This window comes from Schistocerca americana, chromosome 1 (assembly GCF_021461395.2).
Source record: "Schistocerca americana isolate TAMUIC-IGC-003095 chromosome 1, iqSchAmer2.1, whole genome shotgun sequence".
In the NCBI taxonomy this organism is placed as follows: domain Eukaryota; kingdom Metazoa; phylum Arthropoda; class Insecta; order Orthoptera; family Acrididae; genus Schistocerca; species Schistocerca americana.
The window spans coordinates 756,910,831-756,926,703 of NC_060119.1; the positions used below are offsets into that span (position 1 = coordinate 756,910,831).

General features: G+C 34.9%; 1 protein-coding gene across 1 annotated transcript in view; it reads right to left on the reverse strand.

Annotated features, from left to right (window-relative positions):
- Window positions 1–15,873, reverse strand: part of LOC124611662 (kelch domain-containing protein 4) — a 47,612-nt gene that overhangs the window by 23,657 nt on the left and 8,082 nt on the right. The window contains exons 4-5 of the mRNA XM_047140264.1: window positions 7,914–8,080; window positions 7,655–7,804 (exon numbers count right to left, since the gene is read on the reverse strand). Of these exons, the coding sequence (XP_046996220.1) occupies window positions 7,655–7,804; window positions 7,914–8,080 (317 nt within the window). The remainder of the gene's footprint in view (window positions 1–7,654; window positions 7,805–7,913; window positions 8,081–15,873) is intronic.

Below are 15,873 nucleotides of genomic sequence, written 5' to 3' on the forward strand. Positions count from 1 at the left end.
AGCAAGACTCACACTTCTGTAACACTTTTGCAGTAATATATGGCAAACTAAACCGCTTTGTCTATTCTGAGGTTCAGTGGGTAACATTTGAACTGAATAGTTTGTACTTCAATTTTGGGATGAGATTAGAGTAGACAGATTGCGCCTGAAATAGAACAGTTAAATTTTGTTTGGTGGTTTAAAAGTGGCACCTCTGATTAGAAATCATTTATGCTAATAATTCCCCTGTACGGCAGCTATGAGGCAATAGGTTTACGAGGGAATACAATTGTTAGGTCGCTCAGAATGACACTCTGTAGAAAAGCTGAATTTTTAATAATAGATAGCAAACGTGGGCATTTCATTATTGACTTCTTCAGGAATATGGGCTGTGAGATGACAGTTATATTTTAGATCATTCTCATAGTTTGATCTAAAATATAAGAAAAATTGTATAACATTATTACCATTATGAGCCTGTATATGATAAAATATTAAAAAACCAAATTATTTTTGCCCACTATAACCTGGTTTAGTTGAAAAGGAAACGAATGTGTGGAAAGAGAAACTTTAATATCCAAGTAAGTGTTTTTATACAAAAAAAATGTTTATTAATGAAACGCAAGATAACGATTCATAAAAATTTAGTTGCTGGTAAACAACATCATGAAATATTTCAGGTTCTTACAGCAAAATTAGTTTCATTCAAATATCTGTGACAACTTCTACAAAAAGATTAGCCAGATACATTTTTCTTGTTAGGCTGAGTGGATTTAGTTTTAAAATTTTGTTACGTACAGGAGGGTAGTGTCAGATGACGATTGCTGGTGTGATATTTTAATGACAAGAGTGCAGCGATTTGAAATATTGTTACCAATTGATCCAATATTATCACTGGCTTGTGTAATATGCATATAATTACATGGTACATGTACATCGACAATTTAAAAAAAACTTAGATAGCAGTCTTAAATAATAATAATAACCAGCAATTAGTTCCCCTGACTAGTGTTATAATATATTCGTGAAATATTACAATGGCAGTGATACATTTCTATGTCGTGCAATTACTTGCTGACTAAATTCACAAAGCTTAGCTCCCACGACACATTGGATTAACTTTGCACACTAAAAATAAAAATAAGAAATAGAGGGCCCAACAACATAAAAATAGTGAAAATGAATCAACTGTTTATTTGCAGTTTTTTCAACAGTTCTCCAAGCTGTAAGATTTCATAGCCCTGGAAATTCCATTGTTACTGTAGTTTGTCACCATTGCATGTTACCGGGCTATAAACTCAAGTATACGAGAATTCCTAACAGGAAAGAAAATGCTTCTAACTACTGTCAATGCAATATAATGTCAATAGACTTTCGTAATAATGAGGCATCAAGTTTCAAACTGAATGCACTATGGTCATTATTGGCTTAAATAATGACACTATGAGAAAGTCAGCAAAGTATTACTTTGCACTGAAGTAACTAAAAAAGAACCAAAGCCCAAAAATTCAACGGTTATCTACGAAATGTATGTTCAAAACACGGATGTGGAAATCAAAAACCTGTCTTTGCTTTTGTGCAAATTAAGAATTTACAGCTGCATGCTAAAGACTGACATGGGCCTTACTCTCTGTCACACTCAGAATCATGCAATGAGAAACAAACATGGAGCCCAAGAACCTATGGACAGTAAAAAATATTCCTCCAGTTCGGTGAATGCCCCAAAGGTAAATCTGACTGAGAAACAAACATTACAACAATTTATTGCCCTTCTTCATTTTTCCTTACGTGACTCTGCAAATGATTGTTTCTGAAGCATGATGTTAAGAGTGATTTGTAACAATATGATTCTGCACTTTTCAACTCCCCACAGAGTCTCTGAATTTTTCTGGGAAAATTCGTTTCTCTGAGAATTCTCAGTTTTCCAGACAAGTTGCTACCTTGCATAGTAAGGAAACGGACAAGGGTGTTGAACACGGCATAAAACAAGTATACATGAAATACATTGAATGAGGCACCCCAAAGGAAATATTCGAATGGGACAGAAATCAGTAGATGTGAGATGTACATGTGGAGACAAATGATTGTCATTTCAGAAAAATTGGATGTTTTATTCAAGACAAAGAGCTTCACAAATTGAGCAAGTTAACATGTTGATCCACTTCTTGTCCTAGTGCAAGCAGTTATTCAGCTTGGCAGAGTTGTTGGCTGTCCTCCTGAGGGTTACTGTGCCAAATTCTGTTCAATTGGTGTGTTAGATCTTGAAAATCCTGAGCTGGTTGGAAGGCCCTGCCATTAAAGCTCCGAATCTGCACGATTGTGGAGAGACCCAGTGACCTTGCTGGCCAAGGTAGGGTTTGGCAAGCACGAAGACAAGCAACAGCAACTATTAATGTGTGCACACAGGCATTATCTTACTGAAATGTAAGCCCAGGAGGCTGGCTTTGAAGGGCAACAAAATGAGGTGTAGAATATTGTTGATGTGGTGCTGTGCTGTAAGGGTGTCATGTATGACAACCAAAGGAGTCCTACTATGAAAAGAAATGGCACCCCAGACTGTCACTCCTGGTCGTCATGCCCATTTCGCTGGTCATTGGGGCTAAATTTGAAGTGGGACTCAACACTGAAGACAATTCTATTCAATCAATGAAGGCTGAAGACGAAGCTGGAGATGCCCTGGGCAGCTGTGGGATATCAACCCGACTATCACCCACAACACAGCTTGACAACCAGGAGTGATGGTCTCGGGTGCCACTTCTTTTCCTATCTGGATCCCTTCGGTTGTCATCCGAAACCCTTAACATGCAGTGTTAATTCGACAACATTTTACACACCATTTGCTGCCCTTCATGGATAGCCATCCTTGGCTTCCATTTCAGTAAGATAATGCCCACCCGCACATGGCGAGAGTATCCAGTGCTTGTCCCTGTGCTTGCCAAACCCCACCTCGGCCAGGAAGGTCACTTGATCTCTCCCCAACTGATAATATTTGGAGCAGTAAGACAGGGCCCTTTAAAAAGCTCCAGATTTTGAAGATCTATGTGGCATCTGGACAGAATTTGGCATTATATCTCTGAGGAGGGCATCCAACAATTCTGTCAATCAGTGCCAAGCTGAACAACTGCTTGCATTAGGGCCAGAGGTGGACCAGTGCATTAATGACTTGCTCAATTTGTGAAGCTCTTTCTTTTGAATAAATCATCCAATTTTTCCGAAATTGTAATAATTTGTTTATCTGCACACATACACCACATCTCCTGATTTCCATCCCATTCGTATAATTTGTTTGTGGAGCATCATTTTTTATCTTCATGTGTATTTTTTTAAAATAAGAGAGCTATGCTAATATATTTCCACAGATCCTAAGTGAAATAGTCCTCATGGATGCGAGTGAATGGAAAACTGAAACATAGTTTCATTTAAGAGGTAATGGCATGCCAGTCTCCACACAGATGGCGTCAGCAGGTGGTGAATGAAGTGATTGCTGTCTCAAGAATCTACAGATACCAGTCATTGAATGCTGCCTCCTATTTTGACTAAACTAGAGGTGGGAAACTTCCTACAAGTCAGTCAGGGGGCCTCAAGATGGTGTAATATAATGCCAAAACTGGTTGTTCAATAAAATAATGATTTGAAAATTTAGACAGCTGATAGGTGTTTTGATTCAACATTCTGTAATAAAAAAACTTGTTGCAAACATGTAAATGTATACACACTAATAATTCTTATGCTATCTCAGCCACACATCATCAAAAAGAAAGCAATTTTGCACTACTTTTTTACACCAATTACATTACCGCACTGAAAATGGTTTCTTCTGTAATATTTACACAATGTTTAAATAAAATGTCCAATATCTTGATTCATTCAACTGTTCTTACTATTCACATTTCTTAATATAAACAGTATATTTAATGCATTTAATGCTCTACATATACCAAATGGTCTATTAAGAAATTTGTTTATGATGTAGGAGCTGGCCACTTACAAATACTTTAAGCTCCTCTTAAAGTTCACTTCATTAGCAGTTAAAATTTATTATTGCTCTTGGCAAATTACTGAAATGAGTATATTTGAATAACCTTCCTGGACCAAGGTACGCGACTAAATTTTTATATAGATAATTCTTATTTCTATTATTGATTCCATGAACTTAGCTGTCATTTTCAAAAGATATATATTATTTATAATGACAGTTTATGAAAAGGACAGATTGCTGCTCACCCTATAGTGGAGATACTGAGTCGCAGGCAGGCACAACAAAAAGACTGCTAAACAAGTAAGCTTTTGGCCGTGTGTGTGCGTGTGTGTGTGTAATATGCCTTTTGACGGAAAGCTTGCTTGTTTAGCAGTCGTTTTGTTCCACCTGCCTGCGACTCAATATCATCACTATACAGTGAGTAGCAATCTATCCTTTTCATAACATTGTCATTATTCCATTCAAGGTTTTAAATTATTTATAACAAGCTTCTCCATGGAATAAACATACTGGGAAGCAGTAGTTAATATTGCCAGTAACTTGAACAGACCTCTGTAGGACACTCTTGAGTTCATACTATTAATAATTTGCATTACACATTTTTGGATTCAGAAAACTTTAGCTTAGCTTGGCTTGATGAGGTGCCCCAAAAATAATCTATATGACATTACAGAATGGAAGTAAGTAAAATATGAAAGCTTTTTTTAAAATTTTTTATCACCAGTGCCTGACATTTGAATTGTAAATAAAGTTTTGGTTACACACTTTATCAGTTATGTAGTATGCTCCCCCAAAATTGTATTTATTACAAGTCACAATCCCAAGAATTTGCCACTGTCAGTTTCATATTTTAGACACACACTTGGGACAGCAGGAGGGACAGGACACTTCTTTCCAGATCTGAACTGCATACAGTGTGGCTTTTCAAAGGATAGAGACCAAGTATTGACTACAAACATTTATTCATGTTTGTGGAAATTTCATTAGCCACCCTTTCTAAAATATGATTTGCTGTCTATTGCAAAGTTTGTGTATATAAAAGAAGGCATCTTGTAATGTTACTGATGAAAGGTCACTAACACACACAAAGAAAAAGTACGAGCCCTTAGAAGGAGTATTGTGTGACACCACATCAATTACTCCCCAGCTGGATGATGGCTGATAGCTCAATACAAGACTCTTTCCTATTGTAACCATATGTTTCCTGTCAGAGAAATAAGATCTGAACCATGTGATGGCATCTTTTGCTACACTATAATATTGTAATGTATTTAAAAGGACATTGTGATTTACACAGTCAAACCATCTTTAACAGATCACGCTATGCCAGTAACCTTTAATTTGTTGTTATATGAATTAAGTACATTTTCACTGCATACATAAACAGCCTTCTCAATATAGGAACCCTTTAGATATCCAAACTGTGACTTTAAATGTATTATTTGCAGTCATGTGGTTAAGAGGGCACCTGTATACTACCTTTTTCAAGGTGGATAAAAGTTGTACGGTATGTCTATTTCTCCTTTCTTATACAGAAGCTTAACTTTAGCTTATTTCAACCAGTCGAGAAATGTTTCAGTGATAAATGAGTGGTTACACAAATAACTTTGTGTGTTACTAAATTCATCATTACCACTAGTTTTTTTAAAGATATTATGGACATTACTTTTTCTGGTGTAATGAGAGTCATACCCATACCAGTAAAGTTACTATTTGTAATGGCCTGTCTGAGATTCCAGGGCAGTATCTACTGAACCCTATGTGATGACTATCTTCTCAGTAAGTCATGAAATGCTTGTTAAATAGTTTTGTGGCATTGCACACATCTGTTAGGACTGTATCACTTGCTCTTAAAGGTATTTGCTTCTCCTCATCTCTGGTTCTAACAATCTCCTTCTCTACTGCATCCTGTGGTGTTAATTGATGTGACTACCTATTTCTCATAATGCATTTGATTTGAAGTGTGTATTACTACCTTCAAAATTTGCAGTACATGTTGTAATGAGTTATAGTATGAACACTGTCTCTGCCTGACATACACAGTTTCCTTATGTCTTCAAGATTCCTTCATTTCTTGAGAAACTATGGTTTCTTCTGTAGACTTTGGTCTAACCCGAGTTACTTTTGGTGGAAAACAGTCTTCAAATAAGTTGTGAAATCAGCTATTTTTACCAAAATGTCATGGAAAATAGCATTTTTCCCTGCTCCTCGATACAAAAAAAATGGTAAATCTGACTTGCCAGGGCCAATTGTTGCATATGACCTAGTTTAAAGTAACAGTTCATTTCCTGTGTTAAGAAATGAGACTAAGAGGTATTTTTGTGTCTGCCTGCTGCCAACCTTAGTGATTAAACAATATTGTGTGCAATGGTAAGGTGGCAGTCAAGGTTGAATGGTATGTTTTACTGCTGTTAGTGTGTATTTCTATAACATTATCAAAAATTTAAATATATTATGCAATTTATATTTCAATTAGATGAAACCTTTCAGCATTTGTTACTTGATTAAAAGCAAGACAAACTCTTATCCATCACAGAGTAAACTCAGCCCATAATACATATTAACTTACAAATATATTATATAATATAGCCATAATTATTTGAATATAGTTTTTAAAAATTGTTGGAACAGTTTCTGCAGTCACATCAAAACTATGCAATTATTTAGTCAGTCATAATTTGTATTGCTAGACGCTTTTGGTCATGCAGCTGTTCACAGATGTTCAAAGTTGGCAGCTGTTGATGCTTTCCCTTTCCTGTGAAATCTTGTGTGAGAACAAATTCTGTCTATGTTCAGTGTATCTTAAACTCAGTGATGAACACATGTGCTTAAGTGATTCACAATTATGAAAATGACAAAGCCTGCTGTGACCAGTGGCAGATACATACAGGGGGCGTGCGTCCCCCCCCCTTGTAGGGCCGCTGTCAGGAAGAATAGGCACAACGAATTCATTGTTTAATGAAGAGAATCACGACTGTAACCTTTTTATTTCATAAGATGGCATTGTCTTGTATATGTGTATAATCAGTTTAAATAAAACTTTCTTCAACTTTGCATGTGACTTTACTATTTTTTATTACAGTAAAAGTAAAGGTAGCTCAAGATATCTTTAGTTTCCCCTCCTTGAGGTTTCTCTGTATCCACTACTGGCTGTGACTGCTGACCATAGAGCATGAGAATTTGGAACTGAAGCATTTTATGCTTCTGATAAAGCAATGACTTTTTGTAAATATTGTGACAGCAGAATTTCATGGTAGTGTAAAAACAGTATTTCAACATGTGCAGAATGAAAAGCATAATGACAACATAAAGAAGCAGTCCAGTTTGCCAATAAAGTAGCAATTTTCAATTAACAGCAGTTCTGAAGTTATGAGAAAGAAGAAATGTGTGTGGATACATTACCCAGAGGATTGCGAAAAATTTTTTTAGGGCAAATATTCCACCCAAAAAATGGAATATAAAGATTTTTGGCAATGAGTGAAGGAATTCACTGAAGGCAAGCACTGTTTTGTTAACAGTAAAAATACAGTTTGACCTACACACTATCATTTTAATAAAGTAACAAACAGCTGTTTGAATGGATTCAGTATGCTACAATTATGCTGCTCAGTTTCTGTTCTTCCTAACCTAAAGTAGGTGCTGCGCTGCTGACATAATGCAAGTATGTTTCCTCTTCTAAATAAAGCTATTACTTACTGTCCATGGACAACAAGAACATGTCCGTATGGATCACTCCTTTATCAACATCTTTCTTGAGTTTTTCTTTATGATAACCTCCAAAGATCAATATTCTGTTGTCTGAGAGTGCAAGCATCTGACATCCTGATCGTGGAACAGGAGCAGTACCTGTATGAAGAAATAATGAGTTTAAACAATGTATTGAATCGGTTGATTAGTACTTTACATATTATCATCAGTGACATTGATTATACTATTAGAAGCTGTACATTATTACCTGATGGTTCTAATTTTTTCCATGTGTAATCCTCCATATTAAAAGCATAAAGATCATTAAAATATTGGTAATCTCTTACATTGTCTCTGAAACCACCAAACACCATGAGTTTTTTCTTCACATTTACCATTCTATGTCCACTTCTAGCACTTGGTCCTCCAGGAGCACTAAAAGTACCAAATATTTATCGTGAGGTATCTGTACACTTGAAAACAAAATTGAAATAGTTATTGTACAAGCCTAAGCACTACTCATAGTATAAGTGATGGAAGATCGACGTTTAATATTCCATCACAGTGACAAGATCATTAGAGATGGAAGCCTGGATTTCAAAGAAACCACTCTGGAAATGGCACTAAATTACATAGGAAAACCATGGAAAATCTAAATCTGGATCGAAAGAAAATAAGAATTTGTCACGTGAAATGGGAAGATGGTAATTTGGATACAGAGTCTGAACAACAATAGTAAATGGATAGAGATGGTCATTGTCAAAATGAGGAATAACCAACATTTATTACTGGAGGATTAGGTAGAGTAGAGGCCTGTTTTGTAGGTAAGTGCAAATAAAAAAAAAGAAATAGTTTCAAGGAAAAGCGTAACTCAAATGAAATTTCTTGCTGACACATGGAAACTAGTTATGGAATGACAGGATATACGGAAAAAATATGTGCATAACGAGTGATAATGTTCACAAAATTGTTATTCAATACATTTTTAGCTGAACTTCATGCAGCAGTTTTTTCCCCATTTGTTTGTTTTCAAGACAAGTGATGAAGCTTATATTAACAGACTCTGCCCACAGTATAAACTATAGTGAAGCTTATAGCAACATCTATACATATCATAAAATTTTAACTGGTCAGTGCTTGTACATAGGAGATATTTAAGAAAACTTAATATGGGGGACTTTATAACAGCAACAGAAGCCAAAACAATTATTTTTAGAATTTTTGTTTGTCTGTCCGTAAGTTTGTATGTGTATAATGAAAAAACTACTCCACAAAATTGGATGCAGTTTTCACAGTTGTGTTGTTGGAGATCTAACTTAAAATCTGGTGCACATTTCATATTGTTATGCCACCTAGAAGCCAACTTATCTATACGTAAACAGTATTTTCTTTAACTGGGTCAGTATGGAGAAACTGCGACCCATGGGAGATAAAGGGAAATTGTCTTAGGAAACTTAAGGTGCTTTTTTGTTAAAACAAATATTCAGATTTTTGGTCAAGCATGAGTTGTCCCTAAAAATGAGTGAAATTGGCAATTTTCTATTCTCTTTTTTATGTGGATCAACTCAGTTTTGTTTAAGGATCATTTCATAACACTGGAAGGAAAAAAATCGGGACAGCAGAAGTTTTATAAAGCTAAACTAAATAAACCAGGACAGAATTGATAGAATCTGTAAAAGTTGTATTTTGGAACGTTTTATCATAAAACAATTCATACTTCATACGTCTGTATGTGTGCTTACAAACACATCAGTTCTTTACTCTTGCATATTTTTGACAGCTTTGCCTTCAGTCTTTTATGTCTCTTTTTCTCACTGATAATAAGCTTAAGGAATTTTCAAAATTCATGTATGTTCGAGATCCATGTGGAAGAAATTGTGGGCAAAAGCTCGTATACAATAAAAATGAGGTTTTGTTAGAATTATTTCAAAGACAGCCAACAAGAAGCAACACAGAATGTCCGCTAAGGTGATGAGGACCAGTGATGGTTCATTTTTTTTTTTTTTTTTTGTTACAATAGACATCATACAATTTTGCAATGAAACCAAATTCAAAATCTTAAAAGAAAGAGAAGGAGGGGGGGGGGGGGGGGGGGGGGGGGGGGGGAGAGAAAGTTCTATAATTACCAATGTGCATGCTTACATATGAGAGGCCATTTCTGTGCAATCCCTGGTAATATCAAAACAGTTCCTTAAACAAGTAACATTCAATTTCCATCCCCAATCTTGTCAAAGTGAGCTAATTCTATGTTTTTAACGGCCTTAACACTGATGCATTAACTTCTACAATTCTTAACCTTCCTCCGTCAGTTTGAAGCAACATTATAATCAGTGTACTGACATTCAGTTGAATTAGTTTTTTTATATTCAGCTTGGTATACCTGAATAAATGACCCAAAATGTACACAGTGATTATGTTAAGATACGAAGGTTGGAGTTTAAAATGGAGAGAGATTAAAAATGATTAAAATAATATAAAGTAACATAAATTATATTGATTTCACTATGAACTGATTTAAGAGTCAAGCCAGCTTTGAATTAATGGTTCATAAAGTGGCTCATTAGTGTTACTTATGAAGTGTAATATTTTATAAATAACACATTTTGGTGTAGCTCAAATGCTGATGTAATGAAGAATTTCTAGATCAAGTACAATGGAAACTGAAATTAAGCGGTCAATATTTTTATTAAAGGATTATACACCAGCTGGAAGCAGCTACTGAAAAACTGAATATTAATTCTACAATTTGTCTCAATGACACAGACAAAAAAGTTTGAGTCATAAATCAAACACAGAGTACAATCTTTTGTGAAAGAACATTCTTTTTTTAATCAGTCATGTCCTAAGTTATGTGTATGAAATGTCTACAAGCTTCAGGGGATGCATAACAATGTTACACAAATCGTGTTTTATTAAAAGTGTATTCCAATAAATGCACCCAATATATCCCTGACACTGCTGTGTTTGCACAACATATAAGAGATTCATAATTTTGGAACTAGAGACTGCTGTACGCAGAAAATAGTCTTGTGTCCAGCTGTTACGACTATATTGAGCAGAAAATGATACTTGGAAGAAAACGTCAGAGAACAAAGACGCATGGAGGCACAGTGTTGTAGAGGCCTTGGCCCATCAAGGGCTATAGCATTGAAGAAGAAGAAACTGACAGTAACTGATAAGTAAGCAGAAGTACAGGTCTTAGAAAACTATTACCAACAAGTTAGATAAGGTAGTCTCTCCTCGTATGTGACATAAGCTGCATTTGAACCTTAAACCTCAGATACATATAAACTGCGTACACTTCAGTCTTGGTTGTGTCTAAGATTGAAACCGATATCTAAGTCACATGACAGAGGTTAATAATCTGAATTTCTGTCATTAAGGATTATCTCAAGTGGAACCGACATTTAGAGCTTTTCTCATTTATAGCTAAAATCAAGCACTGAATGACTTGATGTATTAGTACACTTACCATGCGCCTGGAATTGGCCCAGACAGTCCTAGTTCTTTAGTGCTGTCCAGGCTTGCAAAAACAACTGGGGACAGAGAATTTTTTGACTGGTGATGATTTATTTTAATTTTAGACCTATATGTTTACCCTCACATTTTTAAACACTCTCTTATGGTCGTGCCTCTCTCAGCTGACTTTGGAGCAACCAGTGACATCAATGGGAAAGTGTGGCCACCAGATCTGCCACAACTTTTCACTTACTATTAGTCATTCGGCAACACATTAGGTACAATGTGTTTGTGCTGTTTTTGTGTGTGAAGTAACTTGTTTACACTTTCTGATCATTTTCTCTCTACTTGTTTTGTCTTATGTGACTATGGGTAAAAGAAAGGGTGTGTTTAATTTTAACTTGCAAGTGGAATACAAATTTTTGAAATTGTGTATTGACAGCAACAATGAGTATTGCAGACTACGTACTGGAGAATTTTCTGTTGCATATGAAGACCATGTGAAAACAGCTAAACATAGTAGTGCTATTGGTGCTACTACTATACCAAACATATGACATTTTTTTAAACTCAAGGCTGCGAATTGTGGTCTGGAGTGATCTGCTCACAAGGTTACATCTTCATACCACACTGTTACGTACAAACTCAAATTTCAAAACATCAGGCTGCACATCTAAACCAGTTAAAACATTACATGAACCAAAATTTTCAACTGTTTGAACCGAAACAGAGGTAATTATTGTTAACGTTGTTTTGCAATTTTTATTTGATAATATTTTGTGCTCTTTGGGAAACATTAATTATGTAACAGAAGTGAAGTAAAACTTGCTCCGGTTGTTGCAAGTCATTTCAGTCTGAATGAGGGAATTCAAGTCAAACTTTTTAGTTTGAAAATTTTAGGTCATAAACGATAACTTTTAAGTTTCAATGAAGTGTCAGGTGACACTACTAAAATTTTGATTTGGCGTCTTTTGCAGTGCGTAAAGAAATATGAACCTGAAGAACAGTTGATTTATTGTACTGCTTACAACACTAACAGTAATGATGGTGGTGTGCAGAGAAAGGGGGATGAAAATGTGTTTAGAAAAGTTAAAAGTGATTTAGATAGACTTGGTTTAAGAATTGGTTGGGCAGCCCACACTGTACGTAAGCCATTTCTGAAAAACACCATGTCTAATGAAAAGTGCAGCTCAATAAATTAAAATTTAATGTTTCAGTAAACTTTTAAGGCTTTAAATTAATTTCTAAAATATGTTACGGGTTAGACTAATGTATGGCAATACATCCTGAGTTGGACACACAAAATATGGTAAGCTTATGTGTTAGCATTACAGATGTTACAGTGCAGTTAATCTAATTTCTCTTAAATTCCCAATATTACTGTGGTGGTTATCACCTTTATATTTTGCCAGGTGAAAGCATAACAAACGTTTGAACACTGTATTGTATAATTCTTTGGTAAATTTCTGGTTTTGTAGCACTGAGGCCATTTAGTTCATTGGTTCCACAGGAGCACAGGACAAGATATCAGTTTGGCAGGAAGCATTTAGTTTTCTGATCATTACTCACCAATATATTTGATATGTTTTATAACACCTTTACTTTTATTACACCTTTACCAGAAATGACATTCATTTCTCTCCATAACGTCTGGTTTTTATACAAAATAAGAATTTATCATTTATGACTTTTGCTTAATCCATTGCACATACCGGAATGATATCGAGATAAGAAGCATCATATATCAGAAAATGGTTATCAGAGAGAAAATTCTTATAGTGAGTTAGATATAAATGTTCTTTCATCTCAGATCTTCGCCAGTCATCTGGTTTTAGATTGAGGACCACTGTGTTTTTACAAGATAGATATATAATGGTCCATATCATTCAATTAATACTATTTAGACACAAATACATACTCTCAAATAGAATATCTTTCGCATATGCTTTGTGATGATATCATTTTTTACCTTCAGCCTGAAAGCTCACAGAGTTAATATTGTAAAACGGGTCACAATTTTTATTTTTATTGTATATTTTTACCTGTAGAATTAAATATTACTTCTTTTCACATACCTTTTAAGCAACTAAATACTGCACACGATTCCATCTTTTAATAAAGAAACATTTACTGAAAACGAAATTGATCAGCGTTGCAGCAGTCACCTGCAAGTGGTTGCCCCCAACAGTCAGCTGATCGAGATGCTGGTTTCAATATAATGATGTCATCTATGGTCTAAGTTTGTAACGTGTGAGGGAGGCAGCAACACTAGCATTTGAATGAAGAAACCATAGCACAATTTGCTTACACTATACATAAAATTGATTAGATTTGACTTAGTTTTCATTCCATAGACCCCAAAATGAGATGATTCTGATGGGTGTGGAACATGTCATAAGAAAGTATAACATAAAAAAACATAGAACATTTGAACATAATAATCCACTTCCCTGAGCATTTGCCAGGAGATGTGAGTTCATTACAGTAAAGTGGAATTGGTAATATTTACAGAATTAATACACTGTCAGAATGAAACAGTCATGCACTTTTAATAAATTTATCATACATAAAATACCTAATCTTGACTGTTGCAACCAAGTGCTTTCAAAACTGAAATCTAACAGAAATTTTCCTTTAAACTTTGCTTTATATGAAGCCAAGCTTTTAATGGTTGCTGGTAATTTATTGAAAATGTTGTTCCTGAATATTTGCGCCTTTTTGGACAAAGGTAAGTGGATTTATGTCGTTATGTAGATTGTTCTTATTCCCAGTACTGATACTATGTATCGAGCTATTTGTTGGAAAGAGATTTATTATTTGCAACAAATTTCATTAAGGAATAAATATACTGAGAAGCAGTAGTTAATTCTGAGCTGTGTATAGTCGGTATTTTCGAAGTTTAATGACAGTGAATTAGCTTTAAACCATTTATTAATGCCAGCGAAAATTTGATTAACAGCCATTTCTAAATATGTATGTAACTTGCTATTTACTGTAATGTTTGCATCGTCTGCAAAGAAAATAAACTTAGCATCTAGTAATGTAACAAACAAGAGATCATTAAAGCACAAAAGAAAAAGCAATGGACCCAAGATGGAACCTTGAGGAACACCACATGTACTTAATTCCCAATTAGTTGAAGACAGATTGCTTACTCCATAGGTATTTCACAAGGGCACCAACTGTACCTGTTCAGCAGGTAAGAGCTGAAGCATATTGCAGCACTGCCAGTGACATCATAATATTCTAATTGACTCAAAAGAATGCTGTGATTCACACAGTCAAAAGCTTTATACAGGTTACAAAAAATCCCAGTAGCCTCTAATTTGTCATGCAATGAATTAAGTACAGTACATTCTCACTGTGTGTGTAAATAGCCTTCTCTGTGTTGGAACCTTTAAGAAACCCAAACTGTGACTTGGAAAAAACATTATTTGCAGCCAAACGCTTCAGACAATGCTTGAATACACCTTTTCAGATATTTTTGAAAAAGCTGGCAAAAGTGAAATTGGTCAATAGTTTGATGGCATCTCTCTATCTCCCTTCTTGTCAAGAGGCTTACCTTCAGCATATTTTAGGCATTCGCAAATGTTCCACTAATAAAGAGATTTATTACACAAATAACTTCGATACAATGCAACTTGCATGATCACTCTTTGATTAACTTTGCTGATATGTTATCATAACCACAAGAATACTTTGATTTTAAGGATTTCACAAAGGGTGCTACTTCTTTGGAAAAAGTGAGAGTCATTTCCATATTACTGAAGTAATTTGTAGAGACTGGTCTCAGACATTCCATTGCATTGCTTACTGAGCCTGATAACACCAACTTGTCAGTAACAGAAACAAAGTACTTGTTTAAGATGTTTGAAACACTGCATACCCTTGTTACCAATGTCTCATTTGTTCCTTCCTGGTCCCATCTGTCTCTGTCTTCAGTATATCCCATATAGTTTTTATTCTGTTGCCTGATGTAATTATCTTTTTCTCACAATAAAGCTGATTAGATTTCTGGATTACTTGCTTCAATATTTTGAGGTATTCTTTGTGATGTATAACAATGTTAACATCAGAGCTGTTCCTAAATAGTGGATAGTTTCCTTTTTTCCACATATCTTTATTCCTTGTGTAATCCATGGTTTATTTTTAGACTTCTGTTTGAGTTGAGTAACTTTAGGGAAAAACAATTTCCAAATTAGAAAGTAACTTTATAAATGAATGGTTGTATTTTCCATTTGAGTCAGAAGTATTGTAAACATCTATCCAGTTCATGTTTTTGAGTAATAATCTAAAATTCTCAATTTTTTACTAATTTAGTACCCTCCCATGCTCAGATTTTATATCCTGACAAGTTTCAACATTTAACATAAGTTGCTACATGTCAGATGAGATGTGATTTGACTCTTTTCCCCTAGATTTGTCTACAAAAATATTATCAACAGCAGTCTCAAATAGTTACTGATGGCAATAATTGATCACTGACAGAGCTTTTCAATAACTCTCCTTTAAAATCACCAGCAACCACTACTTCCTTGTTTTTTTCCTGTAAGTTGGGATAGCATAGCTTCCAGATTTTTTTATGAAGAGGCTAAAGTTTCCTGAAGGTTGTGTGTGTCTATTTACAATTATAAAGACTTATCATGAAATTGTGGTTTCTTTGCCCAAGTTCCTAAGTGCTGCTCTAGGCAAAATTTGTTAATACAGTGTTCTTAAAATTAAAACAGTTTCTGGCAAATTTGGCAACTCCTCTTTCTCCATATTTTCTC